Source organism: Ostrinia nubilalis, chromosome 12 (assembly GCF_963855985.1).
Source record: "Ostrinia nubilalis chromosome 12, ilOstNubi1.1, whole genome shotgun sequence".
In the NCBI taxonomy this organism is placed as follows: domain Eukaryota; kingdom Metazoa; phylum Arthropoda; class Insecta; order Lepidoptera; family Crambidae; genus Ostrinia; species Ostrinia nubilalis.
In genome coordinates this window covers 12,905,775-12,927,666 of record NC_087099.1, presented here as the reverse complement: position 1 = coordinate 12,927,666, position 21,892 = coordinate 12,905,775, and the positions used below count along the sequence as shown (strand labels likewise).

At 37.3% G+C, this 21,892-nt stretch overlaps 1 protein-coding gene across 32 annotated transcripts in view; it reads right to left on the bottom strand.

The window, feature by feature from the left end:
* The window catches only part of LOC135076983 (modifier of mdg4-like), a 351,682-nt gene that overhangs the window by 138,417 nt on the left and 191,373 nt on the right, over window positions 1-21,892 (bottom strand). The window contains exon 5 of one of the 32 annotated variants that reach the window (XM_063971569.1): window positions 15,856-16,100. The exons of 28 other annotated variants lie outside the window; for them this stretch is intronic. In XM_063971569.1, the coding sequence (XP_063827639.1) occupies window positions 15,871-16,100 (230 nt within the window). In that variant the 3' untranslated portion in view covers window positions 15,856-15,870. Of the gene's footprint in view, window positions 1-15,855; window positions 16,101-19,371; window positions 19,620-20,225; window positions 20,474-21,289; window positions 21,565-21,892 lie in introns of those variants that run through there. 3 more of the 32 variants (XM_063971560.1, XM_063971559.1, XM_063971545.1) reach the window with 3 other exon arrangements.

Genomic DNA, 21,892 nt, shown 5'->3' with positions numbered 1-21,892 from the left:
AGTCATTGGACGGGATTCGACGTGCTCACGGACCAGGCTTTAGATGACTCAGCGTACAAATATCCAAAAGTACTTCTAATGATTATGGATGCCCCTCAGCCTGATGATGGTTTGGTCGACAGTATCGGCGGTGGCCCGGCACTGGCGGTCCTTTCTGTTGCACACCCATTTGGTGCATATCCCCCGGCTGTCACTCCTTCTGTTGAAGCGATAGCCTTCGATTATCAGCGAAGGGTTTCCGAACTTAGTGACGCTAAATATCGCTTCAGGGAACGCTGAAATGGAATGGAAACCGACGTTATTCTTGTTACTTTACAATTAAAATTTAAATGTACATTAACGCCCGTATTCACAAACATTGCGCGTGGATGCACAGGGTGACAAACGAACCAATCACAGAGCTCTGTTCAACGCTGTGCGTTCGATTTGCTGCTTCATTTAAGGAAGCATCGTTTGTGAATACGGGCGTAAGTTATTTATAATACTTTTATAGCGGCAAGTTGCACCCCAAAGGTTGTGTACTAAAAAAATATGGGTTTTATAGAAAACATTGTATTTAAGTAACATGGCCCAATGTGGGACATAGAAATTAATCTAATAATATAAAAAAGATCTATTTAACATTCACTTCAACATTAATAAAGTTACAATTAATTCCAATCACCTTTCGATTCAAGATACAACAAAATTATTTATAGTCCAGTCAAATTAGACATGAACCCTGCAATAATTCGCATACAGCTGAAAATTGGTACGAATGTTCGGAGCACCATTATGAATTAACTGTGAAAAGTCCCCATCGATCCGACATGTGCTAAAAAAAAAATTCTATGTCAAAGTTAAAAAATACGGGTTTTTGAGATTTTCAGCCAAACTGTAAGTTTTATCACAAAAATACATATGACAAGGTTTAAGACCATACAATTATCTATCAAAATTGTCTACACACTTTCTCCTAAGAGTCAGCGTTTCTGAGATTCGATGATCCGAAGAGTCAAAAAAGTGTTTTCTTCATAACGGTCTTACACATAAATCCAATGTGATATCGCCTCGTGCCTCGACTCAGCATTGTATCATGATGTGTTGTCGACGTCGAATATAAAATGATCAACCTCAATGTCGTCTGTCATCTTTAATTATCGAAAAATGGGTGCAACTTTGACGAAGGACTGCACCGTGAGTTTCTAAGATACGAAGTTTTCGTGTCTATTAGGTTTAAGAGCTCTTATATGCACACGTCACTACTCTACTTGTAACTCTATGGTCACTCTTTTAGCCCGGTCAAGTCAGAAAATCCAGGTTATAATAATTCGCATAGAGCTGAAAATTTGTGTGAATGTTGAGAACACCATCCTAAATGAAATGTCAAAAGTCCCCAACGATCCGTCATTTGAAAAAAAAATTTACGAAGTCCAAGTTTTTTGCATTTTTCCGCCAAACAGTAAACTTATCATAAGAAATGATAAGAAATAGTAGTAGATCATAAAATTATCTATTAAAAGTGTCTTTGCCCCTTTTTCCTAAGAGTCACCGTTTATGTGGTAACGATGCAAAAAGTTGAAGAATTCGCATTCTGTTAACTACTCCACAAGTCCACAACTTCAACTCTATTAAAATAGTTTTGAATTGAACAGGATAACAAATACATCTTAAAAAAGGCCTACTGGGGAAACCTGGTAAAAAAAATGCGCCAAATAACCATCATAGGTGTTGTGGAAACATGTGCATATAACGAGAACACCTAAACTAACTTTTTGATTCGTTCTACCTCATAATCGGTGACTCTTAGGAAAAAGGGGTAAAGATAATTTTAATAGATAATTTTATAATCTACTATTATTTTTTATCTATTTTTATGATAAGTTTACTACTTGGCCAAAAAATGCAAAAAAACTTGGGACTTCGAAAACTTTTTTTTTAAATGACGGATCGTCGGGGACTTTTGACATTTCATTTAGGATGGTGTTCTCAACATTCACACAAATTTTCAGCTCTATGCGAATTATTATAACCTGGACTGTCTAACTTGGTCGGGCTAAAAGAGTGACCATAGAGTTGCAAGTAGAGTAGTGACGTGTGCATATAAGAGCTCTTAAACCTAATAGACACGAAAACTTCGTATCTTAGAAACTCACGGTGCAGTCCTTCGTCAAAGTTGCACCCATTTTTCGATAATTAAAGATGACAGACGACATTGAGGTTGATCATTTTATATTCGACGTCGACAACACATCATGATACAATGCTGAGTCGAGGCACGAGGCGATATCACATTGGATTTATGTGTAAGACCGTTATGAAGAAAACACTTTTTTGACTCTTCGGATCATCGAATCTGAGAAACGCTGACTCTTAGGAGAAAGTGTATAGACAATTTTGATAGATAATTGTATGGTCTTAAACCTTGTCATACATATTTTTGTGACAAAACTTACCGTTTAGCTGAAAATCACAAAAAACCGTATTTTTTAAGTTTGACCTTGAATATTTTTTTTAGCACATGTCGGATCGATGGGGACTTTTCACAGTTAATTCATAATGATGCTCCGAACATGCGTACCAATTTTCAGCTGTATGCGAATTAATGCAGGGTTCATGTCTAATTTGACTGGACTATTAAGGGCAAAAAACAGCTGATGGTAAAACGTCATGGTTATGAAAGCCTTTTATAGAGACAACGACATCCTCGACGGTCATCAGCGCAGCCTTACATTTGGAGTAACTCTTCATTTTACAAGCCCATCTAGTTTTCAATCCTAAAGGCTTCTCCTTATAAAACTCATGTTCCCCGTAAACCATGACCCGACCACCTTTAGTCGAATAGCGAAAAGTTGGGAATAGGTCTGAGAAAAAGAAAAATATTTTTATCAATAAATCGCTACAGGTATAGGTTGTTTCTTCGCTTACTTTATTTTAAATCCCGTAACAGTGTGCACATACAAATATGTTTTGTAACCATCACAAAATCGAAAACATTAACATCATACATATTTATTCAGTTCCAATTTTAACTTTTGTGTAGTATTAATTTTAGTGTGGGTATCTTAATACGAATCACCATAAATCATAGTCGACTGTACTCAAAGAAATGCGAATCAAAATTCGCACTTATTAAATTAGGGACCGACACAATTAACAACAAATCACTAAATACTTGATTGGGTTCTTCAAGTGAATTCAACATTGAGTTCTTCAAATCAATTTATAACGTACTCAGAAGCACCAACAGATTAAATAAGATTACAATAAAGGTGTAAGTCCAAAATGGGCTGCAGACTGCAACCGCAGGCGACACTGCGACTGCGGTCGACCGCAGTGAAAAAGAAAAAGTCAAAGAAACCGTGGTGGCTTGCAGTTTGCGGTTTCAGTCCATCCTGGACTTGTACCTTAACAGTCAATGATTGTGCGAGGTAATAATTCGAAGCACAGTCTCCCCCAACGTTATGACGGCAGATTTGCACCTAGTGGTTTGTTTCATAGTGCAAGCCCATCTGGTTCTCTTCCCATATTGCCTCTCCTTGCCAAAAACGTGGTCGCCGAGTAGAATGACCCGGTTGCCCCTTTTGGATTTACCAAAACGCGGGACTTCCTCTGAAATTCATGAAAAAGTTTGAATTACTCTTTATCCAGGTTGATTACTGAGACCAATGTTTACCTACTTTAAAATGTATTGATATCCTTATCAATTCAAATAATTAATAAAAAATTAAGTTTATTTTTCCACCACAATTTTATTTTCAGTATGAATATTACATAAATGATTAGAACTAGTTTATTAGCAAAGTAACAACTACAAAATTTACAATTTTTATTTAATTAACTTTAAATTGGTCTGAGATTATTCTATGTATCAGTGTGTATTTATTTATAAAAATAAGAATATAAACAATCGAAGTAGTATACGTATTTTTATGTATTGCGTATATAACAAGCTTATATTAGTTAAAAGGACAGACGCCGCGTAAACATGATCTAAATATGTATAATGTATTCATAAAATTATTTAAAAAAATATGTACATAGCCTACGAAAAAACGAAAAAACTTACAAATTAGGAATTGGGAGCTAAATCAAAAATATCTGTTTCGTACCGAAATATATTTATTAGTTTCTTAATTTTAGTTTAAGATAAAACAACACAAACTGGAAGGAATTTGCTTTTTTCTTAATTGCATTTTTTAATCACAAACTGGCAACATTCTTTCCAATCCTATGGAGCTAGGCTCGCGATTGCGATTGCGACGCCCCCCAGTGACGCAAGAGTTTTGAGTTCGGAAGGACGCCCGTGCGCAATAGCGGTGTGTTCTTTAATTCGGCAACCATATAAGCGTTTGTCAATTTCCAAAATCAAGTGAATCTAATGAGTGCGGGATCCAGCCCCTATGGAACTATGGTCTTTCTCATCAATATGTGCTAATACTTCACAAACAAACTGCATTTCGGAGATACGCCGGGCCCGGCTAAGCACGCGGCTGGCACTGTGGAAAAGAGGTTTGTTCGCCGTTTGTTTTGAAAATTTAGTATAGCTAACATATTATTTGTTGGTCCTACGACCCGAATTTTCATTTTCCTTCCAATTGTGTAGTTTTATCGTAATTTTTAGCGTACATACGTACCACATTTTTCATTCCACGTGCGACCATCTTTGTAACGCAAAATGGCGCAATCGAAAGTGGAAAATGATTCCAAGACCTCATTAGATTCCAATAGCGAGAGTAGTAGTTCATGTGTTCAGGATATTTTCGAGCGAGATTTAATTTTAGACGATTTAAAGAGAACATTACAGTTTGCAACTACAGATATTCAAAAATTCATTTCACGTACCAAAGATTTGTCAGCTCTTCAAAGAAAGTTTAGCAAATTGCAAACTAAAGTCGAAAAGTCTCTCATTAAATCTAAATCATTCAATAAAGAGGAACAAATCAAAATTAGAAACGACTTCGACGATTCGTATTATGCAATTGTCACTCAAGTAGATAAATTAAAACAATGTCAGGAGCAAAGCAGACGAATGAGTCGTCCCTTTGCTAATTCAGAATTTTCTAGTAATGCTAAATTACCTACTTTGCCTTTGCCCAGTTTCTCTGGCGAAAGCACAGAATGGAATTCATATTTCGATTTGTTTTGTTCTCTCGTTCACCACAATACTGCCTACACGGATGCGGAAAAGTTTAGGTATTTGCTTCTTACGTTAAAAAATGAACCATTCAACCTTATAAAGTCCATTCCAATCACTGATGCTAATTATTTCGTAGCAATACAAATATTAACTTCACGTTATGAAAACAAAAGAATCATAGCTTCGAATCATCTTGATAAAATACTCAACATTCCATCTTGTAACGTAAAATCAACGAGTGATTTACGTAACTTATTAAATACTTTCCAAGAAAACATTAAACCTCTTGAAGTAATGAAGTTTCCCACCAGTGAATGGAGTTTCATTTTGTTACACATTTTACTACGTAAAATTCCCGCATCTGTTCGTAAGCAATTCGAGTTATCATTGTGTTCACCTTCAGACATTCCAGAGGTCAACACATTCATTTCATTTTTAGAGCGTGAACTTATCGCTGAGGAGTTTTCTAACGATAACTTCGGGCAGTCGAGTAAAATTATTAACAATAAAGGCGGTAGATTTGGCTCACAGTCTAGCTCGCGAGCGGCGCCCCCTAGCGGCAATATGGCCGCCGGTCAGCGACAAGCCTTCGCGGCGAACTTCGCGCCGCAATCCTCTGACGTGTCAAGCAACACTCAGCCTAATCGGCATAGCGATAAGGCACATTGTTTGTTATGTGATGCTCAACATACGTTGACGAAATGTTCTAAGTTTTTGAATCTTTCAATAAAAGATCGATTTTCTTTTATTAAAAACAAAAGTGTTTGTTACAATTGTTTACATCTCGGCCATAACGTGAGCCAATGTAAATCCAATTTTTCGTGTAGGAATTGTCAGAAGCGCCATCACACATTAATTCATTTTGACAATAATGTAAACAAAGCGTTCGATCCGAGTAGCGGTACTAATCAGTCCGTCCCGCTCCCGCTCACGGCGGAGTGTAATAATGTTGTCTCTGTTTCTACGACTGATGCCCAGCTGACTTTAACGTCAACTCGAGATAAGGAAAACGATTCTATTGTGCGTACGAGTACGGTGCTATTGTCTACGGCACTTGTCGATGTTTATATTGATGATCACAAGTTATCAACCGTGCGCTGTTTAATTGATACGGGCAGCCAGGCTACTTTCATTTCGGAAGCGTGTGCACAACGTTTAGGTATTTCACGTAGACGTGTGAACGTTCCGCAAGTTTATGGAATAAATAATAACAAACCGGTTTATCCTAAGGGAGTGGCTTCTTTCTTCATTGCGCCTAGAAATCAATCGCAACCTTCGATTCATGTTGATGCATTGATTTTGCCCAAATTAATTACAACACAAATGCCTACTTGTCAATTACCTTATACAGGGTGGTCTCATATTCAAAACTTAACTTTAGCTGATCCGAGTTTTCATACACCACAACCAGTGGAAATGCTTTTAGGTGCTGACATTATTCCGCAAATTTTATTGCATAACACAATCACGGGTCTACCAGGTTCACCAATTGCTATGAATAGTATTTTTGGTTATTTATTGTTGGGTAAACTCGAGTTGAATTCATCGACTGAGGTTTCTCTTCCGGTCCAGGTGTGTCACAGCTCTGTTAACGACGACTTTGACCTCCAGCGATTTTGGGAATTAGAAACAATTTCTGAACAAAAGTCTCTCACTCCTGATGAACTTTTGTGTCAATCTATTTTTGAAAACACGCATACGCGTAATGAGTGTGGGCGATACGTGGTCGCTCTTCCCTTCAAACCTGACGCACCGCCCCGCGGCGAGTCGCGGGAAATTGCTGTTTCTAGATTTCGTAAATTAGAGTACAAACTCGAGCGCAATTCGCAGCTCAAACATGATTATCACGCGTGCCTCCAGGAGTACTTAGAGCTCGGCCACATGGAGCCCGTTGATAGTCCAGCAGCTGCAGGTGGTAGCTATTATATACCGCACCACGCCGTGGTCAAAGAATCTAGTGAAACCACCAAAACCAGAGTAGTTTACGACGCAGGCTCTAAGACTACAAACGGTTTTTCTCTAAACGACAATTTGTTAATTGGTCCAAAGCTTCATTTAGATATTGTTGATGTGTTATTAAAATTTCGCATTCATTTAATTGCTTTCACAGCTGATATCAAACAAATGTATCGTAACATCATGATTCGTGAATCGGATAGGGATTTTCAGCGTATAGTGTGGCGCACCTCGCCCGAGGAGCCCCTACGCGATTATAGACTTTGCACTGTGACCTTTGGAGTTAGCTCATCGCCCTATCTTGCTCTTCGCACCATTCAGCAGCTCGCTCATGACGAGGCCGCACGCTTCCCGCGCGCATCGCAGGTCCTCATGCGCGACGTATTTGTAGACGATGTCGTATCGGGTGAAAGTGATGAGTCACGGGCTCTCGCCCTACAACAAGAGTTGATAGGTATTTGTCAATCCGCAGGTTTTGAGTTGCACAAGTGGCATAGTAATTCTCCCGCCTTACTTCTCGGTTCTCAGCCGACAGTTTCTCATGGTGAGCGGTGCGAAAGTGTGCCCTTCGCACACATGGAGAATGACTCATCCACTAAGGTCCTAGGTATGCAGTGGGACCCTAACTTAGATACTTTTGGTTTCAGTGTGAAAAGTTACTCTGAAAAATGTACAAAGAGGTCCATTCTTTCAGAAATCTCCAGTGACTTTATTTGCAAAACATTTAATTCAATTATTGTGGATTTCTTCTGTGGACTGGGACGAAACCCCACCACAAGACATAGTCGATTCGTGGGCCAGCTTTACAAGTCAGCTTCCACTATTATCTAAAATTAGCTTTCCGCGTCATGTTTTCCCTCAAAATTGTAAATTACAGCTTCACGGCTTTTCAGACGCCTCCGAAAAGGCATACGCAGCATGTGTTTATCTCCGCGCGCAGCGCGAGGATGGTAGTGTGTGCGTGTCCTTATTGTTAGCGAAAACACGCGTCGCGCCTACGCGTCGCGTATCTATTCCCCGTCTCGAACTGATGGGAGGTGTTTTGTTATCACAACTTATTAAAAAGGTGTTACAAAATTATAGTGATAAAATACAAAGTGATCAAATTTATACTTGGTCGGATTCAAGTATTGTTTTAGCATGGTTGCGTTCACCGCCCCATGAATGGAAAACATTTGTTTCAAACCGCACTACGGAGATATTGAATATTGTCCCCGCGGATTGTTGGCGGCACGTCCCGTCGGCCGACAACCCCGCGGACGCTGCTTCGCGCGGCATGTTACCCGCTGCTTTCTTGCACCATGAGATGTGGTTTCATGGGCCTCGCTGCTTGAGCGAGGATGAAAGTATGTGGCCTGTTCCAAAGCCTGTCCTTCCTACTGATGAAGAAAAGCGTAATGTTGTGTTGTGTTCGAGTACTTCTACTCCAAACGAGGACGTAGAAATTATTTCACGTTTTTCTTCACTCGGTAGACTTGTTCGTGTTACGGCTTTGATATTTCGTTTCTATCACAAGTGTAGAAAGATCAATATTTCTAGTTCAAAACACATTACTGTGTCAGAGTATAATTTCGCTTTGAATCGACTTATACGAGTTGTTCAACATTCAGTTTTCAATGATGATATTTTGAAGATTTGTAATGGGCAATCACCATCAAATCAATTGAAACGTCTTAATCCTTTTATAGATTCAAACAAGTTGCTTCGCGTTGGCGGTAGAATTCATAAATCGCTTTTATCTTTTGAGTCAAAACATCAATTGATTTTACCTAAAAAACATCCTTTAACTTATTTACTAATTGATTTTATTCACGTTTCAAACTTGCACAGTGGGGCTCAAAGCACCCAATATACACTTTTACAAAAGTATTGGATATTATCAAGTCGTGACGTCATCCGCCAACGCATTCATCGATGCGTCCGTTGTGTTCGTGCGCGCCCCGCGCACACGCAGCCGTCAATGGGTTTGTTGCCCGCAGCTCGCTTGCGACCGGCCAGACCATTCATAAAAACTTCGGTAGATTTCGCAGGTCCATGTTACGTTCGGGCAAATAAGGTTCGTAACGCTAAAATAGTTAAATGTTATGTAGCAGTTTTTGTATGTATGAGCGTTAAGGCTATACATTTAGAGATCGTTTCGGAGCTTTCCACAGAAGCGTTTTTAGCTACACTTAGGCGTTTTGTTTCGCGACGCGGTTTGTGTACGGATATTTATTCAGACTGTGGAAAGAATTTCGTGGGATGCGATAGGTATCTTACGGAATTATATAGTTTCTTGCGTAATGACGTAGTACAAACTACGGTCAATTCAAAGGTTCTTGGTCAAGGCATCACTTGGCATTTTCAACCCCCATACGCTAGTCATTTTGGTGGACTATTCGAAGCGGGTGTTAAAAGCTTTAAGCATCATTTTCATCGTGTGGTCGGCACACGAACTTTGACATATGACGAGATGCATACGCTCTTATGTCAAATAGAGGCGATTCTCAATTCGCGCCCACTTTGTGTTTTAAGTGCAGACTCAAGGGATCCTCTCCCTTTGACCCCATCACATTTTTTAATAGGTGAGCCCCTAACGTCAATTCCTGACATTTCTTTAGTGGATGAGAATCCTAGCCGCTTAGTAAGATGGCGTCTCATCCAACAGTCCACTCAACATTTTTGGAAGAGATGGAGTCTTGAGTATTTACATCATATTCAACAAGCAACCAAGTGGTTTAGTAATCGCGGTGCCCCGATTCGTGAGGGCATGATTGTGGTGTTACGCGAAGACAACGTTCCTCCCTTGCAGTGGAGACTTGCGCGTGTTCACGCCTTACACCCAGGTCCTGATCTGTCGGGTCGTTACTTTACAAATTGGACAGTCGTTCTTCAAACGAGCTGTTGTTAAGATTTGTCCTCTTCCTGTTGAGTAGGGAGTAGGTACGTTTTGCATCTAAGTAAAGCTAGAGTAGTTTTAGGTTTATAGTTAGGTTTTCACTCTACGAATAACTTAGATACTTGTAAGTTTCTTATCATAGGTTTTGTCTTGTTAAAAGATACTCGGTACTTTTAAGGTGAGCGGTATGTTTCGTACCGAAATATATTTATTAGTTTCTTAATTTTAGTTTAAGATAAAACAACACAAACTGGAAGGAATTTGCTTTTTTTCTTAATTGCATTTTTTAATCACAAACTGGCAACATTCTTTCCAATCCTATGGAGCTAGGCTCGCGATTGCGATTGCGACGCCCCCCAGTGACGCAAGAGTTTTGAGTTCGGAAGGACGCCCGTGCGCAACAGCGGTGTGTTCTTTAATTCGGCAACCATATAAGCGTTTGTCAATTTCCAAAATCAAGTGAATCTAATGAGTGCGGGATCCAGCCCCTATGGAACTATGGTCTTTCTCATCAATATGTGCTAATACTTCACAAACAAACTGCATTTCGGAGATACGCCGGGCCCGGCTAAGCACGCGGCTGGCACTGTGGAAAAGAGGTTTGTTCGCCGTTTGTTTTGAAAATTTAGTATAGCTAACAATATCTTTAACCAGTAATTGCATTTGTTGGAAACCAACAAGATACACTTTAAAACAAAATAAAATTGATACATCTTTTAAAAAACTCATTTCATTTTATAATACATTCCATCCATTTTTATCAATTCACAATTACATAGTTTAATTTATGTTATACATTATGCATCGGCCAAAGCAATGCTTATGGAGCCTTTTTTCAGCCAAATGACGTCCACTGCTGGACAAAGGTCTCCTCAAGGATTTCCACTACGACCGGTCCTGTGCTGGATGCTGAGCCTTTAAATTTCTCATTATTTTTTTGCCCTAACAGTATTCATTAATACTTAATAAGATAGAGTAGTTTTCAGTGATTATGAGTATTCGAAGTGCCCACAATGACTTCCCCTACGGTGGTTATAGCAGCTCTACACTTCTTCTTGGTATACTTCATCGAGCAGCACCACCTGGTTCTGTTGTTCCGTTCGCTTTGCTTTCCAAACACGTAGTCTCCGAAAATAATAATCCGATACCCTCTTTTACTTTTGGCAAAACGCGGGCGTAATCCTAGAAAACAGACAGATTTATTTGTATTACAATAAGTACATACAATTTATTACCTAACGCTAGGCGACAAACAGATTATTTGTATTACAATAATTACATACAATTTATTACCTAAAACTAAGCGCAGACCACCGACTTTTAGTTGGCCGATAGTTGAGCCCGATTCTAATTTGTATGAAGAATCGTCCGATACCAAATCGGCGTAATGTGCGCACGTTCATACATCTCTATGTATACTTAGTGATTAAAAGTCAACTAAAAGTGGTCTGGACTAACCGTAACTTGAATAAATGAAACAACAATGCTTCAACATAATAATATTTTTATTGATTACCTATAGGTATTTACACATGTTTCATGTAGATATGTCTTTCCTTAACATAATTTTTTTCTTGTCAAATAAATCAATAGTTTGAAAATTGTAATCATCTAAGTATTGTCCATGCTGAAACAAACGTGCTACGAAAAGCCAACCAAATAATCTAATATTGTTGGAATGGAGCTCTAAAGGTGATATTTTTAAGTAAATCATTAGGATAGAAACTAATGCATGAGTGCACGCACAGACTTTACCTTCCATATCGTGTAAACTGTATTTCCTGTATTAAATAAGAGTCTAACAAAGTTGACAAAGTTTCTCCACCACTGCTTCTCAGCACCAGTAGATTTGTTCTCTCAAAGTAGTGGTAGGCCAAGGTATATTTGGGACGTGTATTAGTGCCAGCGTTGCCAGACGTCCCGATTGTGGCGGGACGTCCCGATTTTTAAATCAAATTTAAATGTCCCGCGCGGGACAGGCTCGGTCCCGCTTTTCGGAGAGAGACACTCACTTCACCAGACTATTGTTTGAAACGCCATATTATTCTAAAGAATTATTTTTTTTTATTTCGATTTTTTTGTCTTTTAGTATTCTAAAGACGAATTTAACGATAATTTGATTTAAAATATTATTTTTTTGTTAAAATACATTTTCTATGGCTACTTTTGCTACTAGTCCAGTCAATGAATGCTTTAACGACGGTGTAGAGAGAAATCCGTGGAACACAATTTCTGACCTCGGGACTTTATTTAGACTAGTTAGGAGGTGAACATAGCAAAAGTCCCCGCCCTTAGCCCTTGAGCCGCCGGGGAGAGGGGGGTTTAAAGGTACTACTTTTCGGTTTTTCGCTTAATCCTCGGAAACTATGCGTCCTAGTGACATGACTACTATGAACCAAAAAAAGCTTATTCAATTTGCTACAGGTGAGACAGTCAAGTTTTTCTATATCTTTTATAGTTTTCACGGCATCTGCTCTAGAAGGTCTGTAATGTTGGAAATTTTATTTTTGTCTTACATATTCCCATCAGGAGAAAATCGACTAAATCAACATTAAGCAAACATTTTAGACATGCGGGAGCACGTTAAGTCTAGTTCCAGGGAGGGGACTGCACCGTGCGTATATTTAGACGACCCAATTGGAGCCACTTTTGACTCCTCATCACTCAAAAACTACTGTGCATTAACACTTCAAATTTGGCTCATGTGTTGAGACTTGCAAGATAAACATCAGCTTCAAATTTCATAAATATACCTCAAACGGTTATTTAGGTATTGACGTTCAAAAATCGACATTTAGAACACTAAAATCTATCTATCACATGTGAAATGTTAAAATTTACTGGTTTTTTATTTGTTCCTTTGTATTTACACATCTATCTATCTGGATGCCAAATTTGAACCTTCAAGGTCATCTGGAAGTTGTTAGAATTAGGTCTATAGGTCAGATATGTAGATTTTTGGACGTCAATACCTAAAGAACCGTTTGAGGTATATTTATGAAATTTGAAGCTGATGTTTATCTTGCAAGTCTCAACACATGAGCCAAATTTGAAGTGTTAATGCACAGTAGTTTTTGAGTGATGAGGAGTCAAAAGTGGCTCCAATTGATTCGTCTAAATATACGCACAGTGCAGTCCTCTCCCTGGAACTAGGCTTAACGTGCTTCCGCATGTCTAAAATATTTGCTCAATATTGATTTAGTCGATTTTCTCTTGATGGGAACATGTAAGACAAAAATAAAATTTCCAATATTACAGACCTTCTAGAACAGATTCCGCAAAAACCATACAAGATATAGAAAAACTTGACTGTCTCACCTGTAGCAAATTGAATAAGCTTTTTTTGGTTCATAGTAGTCATGTCACTAGGACGCATAGTTTCCGAGAGTTAAGCGAAAAACCGAAAAGTGGTACCTTTAAACCCCCCTCGCCCCGCTGGCTCAAGGGCTAAGGGCGGGGACTTTTGCTATGTTCACCTCCTAACTAGTCTAAATAAAGTCCCGAGGTCAGAAATTGTGTTCCACGGATTTCCATCTATAATGCTTTATTGACTGGACTATACCTATTGTCACGTAAACGTAATTTTAAGTGAAATAATAAGATAAATATTTTAAAACCTTTGATTATATACGTTTTCTTACTATGTCCCGCTTCTGACAGAAGAATCCCGCTATTTTCACTCAAAAAGTACCAAAGTCCCGACTTGGCGAAAAAAAAAACTGGCAAATTTAGTGCCCTGAAAAGGGCCTACATAAAGAAATGAAATAAAATTTGATTTTAAAACTAAAGGACGTATCACACTTATCAACCCGGAAAGGGATCCGTAATCAACTCGAGGCGGTCGCGGTCTGCATTCTTTATATGAAACTCCATACTGCAACGTTCACCTATCCGCACTGTAACGTAAACGCCTCGCCTCGAAAGGCGATGACAGCTCGCGAAAGGCGATACGGTATTGATCTTTTTGCGAGTTAATATGTCTGGTATGACCTTAATCGTGATTATGTTCACCTGAAATAGTGAGATGGGATTTGTCGTTATCCGTAGTGGTTACGGCGTATTTGCATTTGAGTTTCTTCTTCATCTTGCAGGCCCATCTGATTTTATTTTTGAACCGGCATTCCTTCTGACACTCATAGCCTTCTACAATTATGACAGGATTACCCTTTCTACTGGTACCATATTGCACGTCGACGTCTATGGAAGAAAAAAGGCAAATATAATCGATGTATATGATGTAAGTATGTCAATGATTGATTATTCATGTTATAATGAACTCAATCAATCAAAATATATTTAAAATTTCAATTTCTTATTTTGTAAAATATTGGTTGTCATATTCACATACAATTTCATTACAAAACCTTTTCTATCAGAAAAATTTAAAGTCACATTTTTACGTTTTGAATAAAAAAATACATATTCGTGTTCTGTTTGAATGAAAGAGGGATGGATGGATTGATTTCAAACAAATACATGTAACATTCAACAAAATTTATATTAGTACATCATTACCTACTTATTACCAAAATACTTGTAGCTTCTATGTACTAAATAACTTATTAGTATATCTACTGATACTGCCGTTGTTAAATAACTATTAATTTGTTAATACTCACGAATTCTGCACTCCATCGATATAATTATAATATTATACGAGTAAGTATAAATAACAATTAAATAAATTTCTGGCACAATTAGTATTTTAGACTAGCATTATTTCCTCCTACTTGTTTACGTACTGACGAAAAACAGCATCAAGCTAGCTACTGAAATTTTGTGACAAACTTTAACATTACAGGTCATAGCACACTTATCAACCCGGAAAAGGATGAACACCGTATCGCCTTCTTTATTCGGAGTTTCATACAAAGAATACTGACCGCCTCGAGTTGATACGGTTACGATCCGTTTCTGGGTTGATAAGTGTGCTTCATCCTTTAATCTAATAAATCTGGACAAATCTACAAGTAATTCCTATGAGTATGAGTTCTGTTAATCTTGATCAGCTGCCCCGCATACGTGACCAAGGAAGCTGTGCACCTCATGGACTTCCTTTTGCTGCATATCCACCACACCTTGTCCCCGGAGACTTGGTTCCTGGAGTACTTGTACCCGTGGTGCCAGAGGTACTTGCGGTCGTTGTGGTCCACAACAAACAGGTCTGGGAATTAAATAATTAGAAATATAAGATAAAAATATGTAAGTAACAAGACTTTTTTACTTAATAAAGCAATATTAAAACTATAAAATAATTTGTTTGGTTATAAAAAAATGTGTATTCATTTATTTATTATTTATTGCACCTTGTGCTGTGCATGAAGTAAATCTAAATTTACTAAATTTACCTATTACGAAATCTTATTCTAATTACATTACGAGATTACCGATGTCTATTACGGCCCATGTACATAAGTACATCGCGTTATTTTTAAGTGCTGTTGCGCGCTTAAAATTTTTAGGGTTAAAAATTTGATTCTTTCAATGACTTGTTCCACCTTTAATGTTTTATCCTAGCATCTTCCTAGTTCTAGCACTTGTAGTTTCTGAGATTTCGTGATGAGTGAGTGACAACGCCATCGCGCCACTCTTGTAGCGGAGTTTTGGGCTGACACTGTGTAGGTTTGTTGTCGACTCGATAAGAAGAAGAAGTGAGTGACTCATGCCCGTTTTCACCATCAATCCCTAATTTTTAAGTGACCCCTATGGTAACACGTAACAAGCATTTTGTTTTCATAAGGGTCTCTTAAAAATTAGGGATTGATGGTGAAAACGGGCATCAGTGACCTTTCGCTTTTATAGGTAGGTATAGATTAAACACCAAATCAACAAATATTAACTCTAAAATCTTAGAGATGGGCCCAGTCACTGGAAGAAAAACTATTTAAAAATTCAACCGCTGGAAAACTCAAAAATTTTAGGCGTTCCGAAGGGGACACTTTTTCTTTATCTCCCGATGGTGGTGCTCATGCTTGACGGCGACCACGGTGTCTTCGTATGTGGTGACCGTAGCCCGGCAGCCAATATTGGCCCGGTTGCAAGACCAGTAAGCACTCTTCCCGCAGTTCCTACTGTGTTTGAAGTTGAACGTGAAACCGTTATACAACAGGAGCGGCTTCCCGAACTTTGTTTTCAGTATTTGAACGTCTGCAAAGAATTGGTTAAGCTTTGTAGAAAGAAGATGAAAATATGGATTATCACACTTAAGTTATGAATTTCAAAGTAATACGTATACATACTTAGCTTTTCAACGCTAGAATCAACGTCTAGTAAAGCAGCTTTGTATCATTAAAATTACATTAAGATTACATCTCATCTTAAATCAGGTTAAACACCTTACCTTATTACCTTTTATCCTTAATTCCGAGAAAGTTATGTCCGTATTTTCAGGTCTATCCATCTTGCTCGGACAATGCGAGTTAACGACACGAACGATTGCGATAGATATAGGTACCTAATCACTTATTTACCCTAACCGACGTTTGGAAAACGTCATCGAGGGGAGATTACGAAATCACGCAAATGCATTAATTAAATATTTATTTGTCTCTGAACCACAAATGAAAATAACTATAAATACAACATCTCCATCACACAATATTAATAATAACTTAAGGCACCCTTTATTCTTATTGCAAATAATATCAACACAAGCAACAAAAAAAATTAAAAAAAACCTAGACTAACATACCTAATCTCAATAAATAAAATTGTATTAAAAATGATTTAGTAAAAGTTAAAACATACGACATATTAAAATCATTGACAAGAAAAATATTAATAAAAAAATTATATTCGTAAGTATTTAATGTAAAAAAGTTTCAAGTTGTTTGCGGCCACTTTTTTGTTTTTAAACATTGCATCTCATTTATCATCATCATAAATACGAATACTATGTGATCTTTCTGATCAAAGGAAATATATTATGATTTTATAATCGTGGAAGACAACGCTTTTGCTTACTAGCAGCATACAAGCAAAGAAAATTAAAAGTACTTAAATACAGATGCAATCATTAACTCTGTTAGTGACCTTATTAATTGGTGTAAACGACCTTCGCACCTTTAGAATCAAAACGACGCAAGTGGCAAATATCCAAAAACTGACTTATTTTTAGCTAAGTTAGATATTGAAGGAAGAGTAAAAAAATCATAATATGAGTAGCCGACTATTGACGTGTTGACATAATTCTTTTGAAATAAAGTCGTCGGCACCAAACCGAACTGTCCATAAAAGTGCGAACATTTATTTCAATTATGATTGTGTATAAGATTCAACATCTCCAATCTGGATAGGTCCAGCTGGTCGTTTATAAGCCGGAGGCTGGCTGGGCAAGCTTTGGAGGTCCTCTTGATGCAGTGCCACCAGGACTTGCAGCCGTACATCGATGTCCTCTTGAACCTCTGCCCGTCGACCATCAACACGACATTCCCTCTCTGAGAGATGCCAAATTTGACTGAAAAAGATCACGTTATGGTTTATTTTCTATCAAAGAGAAGCCTAATTCTATGTGTGTGACGATCATAAATAGAGTATCGCAAGACTGTTTCCTAGTTACGGTTATGTTAGTAAGATATGTATGTACAAGTATACAAACTGTATATGTCGATATTACCTACCGATTCCAAGATTGAAAGACAATCGTACACGGCACAAACAAAGGTTGTACTAGAAAACCATTTATGTATGTATGTATGTATTTACAATACCTACAACTACATTTACAGCTCAATTATGGCCAAGTTTAAGTGTATAAGTTACATTTTACTTATAACAACAAAATAATAATAATGTTGTATATTAATTCATTTTTTTATTGTATACTTATTACTATTAACCTCACAAAATAACATCTACACATTTACAGTGAAAAATCAACATTTGAAGCAGGGATGTTATGGATATCCGTAACCGTAACCGAAACTTTCGGATATCCGAAATAAAAAAATATCCGAAACCGTAACCGTAACCAATTCAAAAGTTTGGGATAGTTTCAGATACAGGCAGTTTAAATTGTTTTTTGTACAACATTATATGTAAAGGCATAACAGCCTGATTTACCTTTATAATGCCATCTAGTATCAATTTTTATTTTTTTAATACTTTTTATTCGATGTAAAGTGTGCGGCCATGAATGAACCGTGTTGGACAACTATTGCAAATTGCATTCTAAAGCATAGATATCCGTAACCGTAACCGAAACTTTCGGATATCCGATATAAAAAAAATACCCGTAACCGTAACCGAAACCGGTATAATACACTCGACATCAAATAAATCGCACCTTCCGCGACAAGCACTTTCAAACGTATGCATTCCCACTTCCCACCAATATTGGCACCATTTAAAAGCCTAGGTCTAAACTTAATTTTAATTAAAGGAAAGGTATTTACCCCAAAAAGTCTTTAGAAGGATCCAGTCACTTCTTCAAAAAATAGGTAGTTACGCTTGAGCCAAATTTGGGGCTATAAAACTTTTAAGTTGGGATTAATCGGTATCCATCTGTTAAAGAGGACACGTGAGATCATTATTTGGTTTTACAACCATGATAATTGGTCTAATTGATCCCAGAGGTGAGCCCAAACTGAGGTCTTTTTTCAAGTCACATTTATGGTATATGTTAATTGTTTATTAAGAAATTAAATGTGTTTTTCTTTAGGGATATTTATTGGGCTTTCAAATAACACCAATATTGTTGGGGCACCATGATTGTGTCAGAAGAAAATCTTTAAAGTTCGCGTCGCGGAAGATGCGGTTTATTTGATGTTGAGTATATTATTCCTATATCCGTAACCGTATCCATAACCGAAACTACATATCCATAACAACCCTAATTTGAAGGAACTAGGTAATGTTACATAATTATAATAATGTTGCTTTCATTTTCAAAAATTAAAAAACGTATATACTTAGGATTTTTTTAAACAATACAATATTGATTGCATCATAAATACGAGTACATAGGTAGTATTTAAGGATTTACATATCTATATGTACATTGTACACATGTTTCGAACAATTTTTCTTTACCTTATCTTTCCAGATGGGCATTTGAGATAATATTATACACCGTGAAATTTGAGTGGTTGTTTTCCTGCAGTAAAATGATTCTATCTTACTAGTACAATAGATTAAGGAAGTTTTTTTTAATTCAAATAAAAAATTAGCCTGTACGGAGCGTGTGCGATTCAGTTTATGCTGTAGGTATTATGGTATTACTTAGTGCGAGTGCTTCTTTTACTTTAAATATTGATTTCGTGAGGCAGGCAGTCTCCAAATACGTCACATTTTGTAAAAAAAAATACTATCTTTTCACGCTTTCCAGTTGATGATATTTTTTTGATTAGTTGAGAACATTTTTTTTTTTTTTTCAAAAATAACTCGCAAGATTCGACTACTAAAGGTAAATCATTCTACTGCGGGAAAACAACCACTAATATTTCACGGAGTATACATGCTTTACTATGGGCATCATTTGCAGCCTGTGAAACTCTTCGAAGCATGCGCCCAGGCAAAGCGCTGGCTGGCCTGGGCAAGTCGAACACTGCGTGGTCACGGCCTTCCTTATACCGTGTTTAATGCACACCTTACATCGTTTTCGTTTTCGCCGACAAATCCCTCTGGAGACGTTCTCCCGATGCGGCGTTTTCGTTGGGACGTGAATAACTGAAATACAGGTGAACTAGAAAATGTCCTTCCATAATTTTGAAACATAAATATGTACGTATTTACCATAACTACAACTACATCTACAGCTCAATTATTATCCAGTTTATGTGTTAAGTTACATATAAGGCCCAGAACAGACGGTGAAACGCAACTGCAACGAAAGTGCAACTGCTAGTTACTTTTGAGTTGCATCTAAGTTTCTGCCATAGCGTCCGTTGAGAGACCACACATGACGTAACCAGTTTGAAACTTTCAGTTTCAGTTTCATTCATCAGAATCATCAGAAAGTTGCAGTTTCGTTGCAGTTGCGTTTCACTGTCTGTTCTGGGCCTTACTGATAAAAACAAAATAAAAATAATGTTGTATGTATATTTAATATTTTTTTAATTGTATATTACTATCAACCTCACAAAATAACATCAACTTTACATATTTACAATGAAAAATCAACATTTGATGGAACTAATATTACATAAATATATGTTGCTTTCATTTTCGAAAATTAAAAAACGTATATAGGATTTTTTTCAAAACAATACAATTGTTTGTATCATAAATGCGAGTACATAGGTCCTACCTATCTATATGTACACATGTTTCGAACAACTTTTCTTTACCTTATTTTTCCAGATGGGCATTTGAGATATATACATGCTTTACTATGGGCGTCATTTGCAGCCTGTGAAACTCCTCGAAGCATGCGCCCAGGCAAAGCGCTGGCTGGCCCGGGCAAGTCGAGCATTGCGTGGTCACGATCTTCCTTTTACCGTGTTTGCCGCACATCACACACCGTCTTTGCCGACGCCTACTGGCGGTGTCATCCCGATGCGTTTTCGTTGGGACGTGCAGAACTGAAATGAAGATAATATTTAGTTATACCAGAGTTAATACAAATGAGTAGGTTATCGTGGATTAGCGGGGAGTTGCGCCGAATTTTGTCAGTGTGTGCGTGCGCGCCGAATACATATTGGCGCGCTCACATACAAACCGCGCTCGGTGCGTTTCTATGAAGATAACCTACTCATTTGTATTTACTCTGGTTATACGGGTGAACTCGAAAATGACCTATCATAATTTTAAAATAAAAATATAATAAGTATATGCATATTTATATATTTTATTGTTTATGGAAATAGTAGCCACGAAGAAACATGAACCGGACAAGGCAAAGTATAATTATGCTGTACTTGTTTTGTTTTTCTGTGCTTGAATAACTTTCCCTTTGTTATTATCTAAATATTATCCACGCGATATCGCGTCTTCGTGGTTGGCCATACATAACTCAATTAGTGCCCATATACCCCATAACGTACTATTACTTATTCTGTGCCATAACTTAATAAAACGTGATGTTCAGTTTAGGTTTATAAAAAAAAACAGGAAATAAAAATAATTATTTTATTATTATTCTATATTTAATAAATTTTGCATAATCAATATTTAGGAACGAATGATATCTAATTAATATAATTTTGGTTTCATTTTCGAAAACAATAAAACATAAATAGAGGAGCGATGTAGAAAGATTGTATTTACTTGGCAGTACTTTATTTTATTTTATTTATTAGGACAACCAACAAGACAAACACGCATACATGGAATTACTATAACTAAAAGTGCTTAGAACTAAGTGTTGTCTTAATTAAAGGCTGCCACGGCATGCAATGTGGACAGTTGCAAATTTAAAAACTTGTACAATAATGCAAGTCAAAAAAACATTTGAAGCATAGAGGGGGACCACCAGGACAGTTCCTACATTCCATTCCAGTACTCACTCGATTTTTGTTTTTGTAGCAGTTTCTGCAATTTTTTCTTGTTGTAGCGTTTACAGTTCTACCATCGGTTAGTGTTCGTAGTGTGATTTGTTCAATTTTAGTCAGCCTGTGTTGTTGTATCAGCTCATTTCCGCGTCTCTGCTTTATGGGTATATATGTAGATGCTCCTGCAAGCCATATATTATATGTTACGGTCAAAGTGATAAATGTGAAAATTATGAATAATCGCCGGTTATTATGAATAATTACCGCATGATTTGGTAAATGTGATTAATATGAGGTCATTTATGTGTGTATAAAACTAAATAGGCGGCTTACCTTACCGCCCCACCTTAACCTATTTTTCACTTTTAATCAAAACATTATGTTATAGGCATCATGGAAAAGTAATATTATGCAAGAAACATTCCAAACTCATTATGCCAAATTATATTAATATATGATACCAAAACGTTCAAAAGTTTGGCTGTACACGAGCACGTACACAAGATGTTG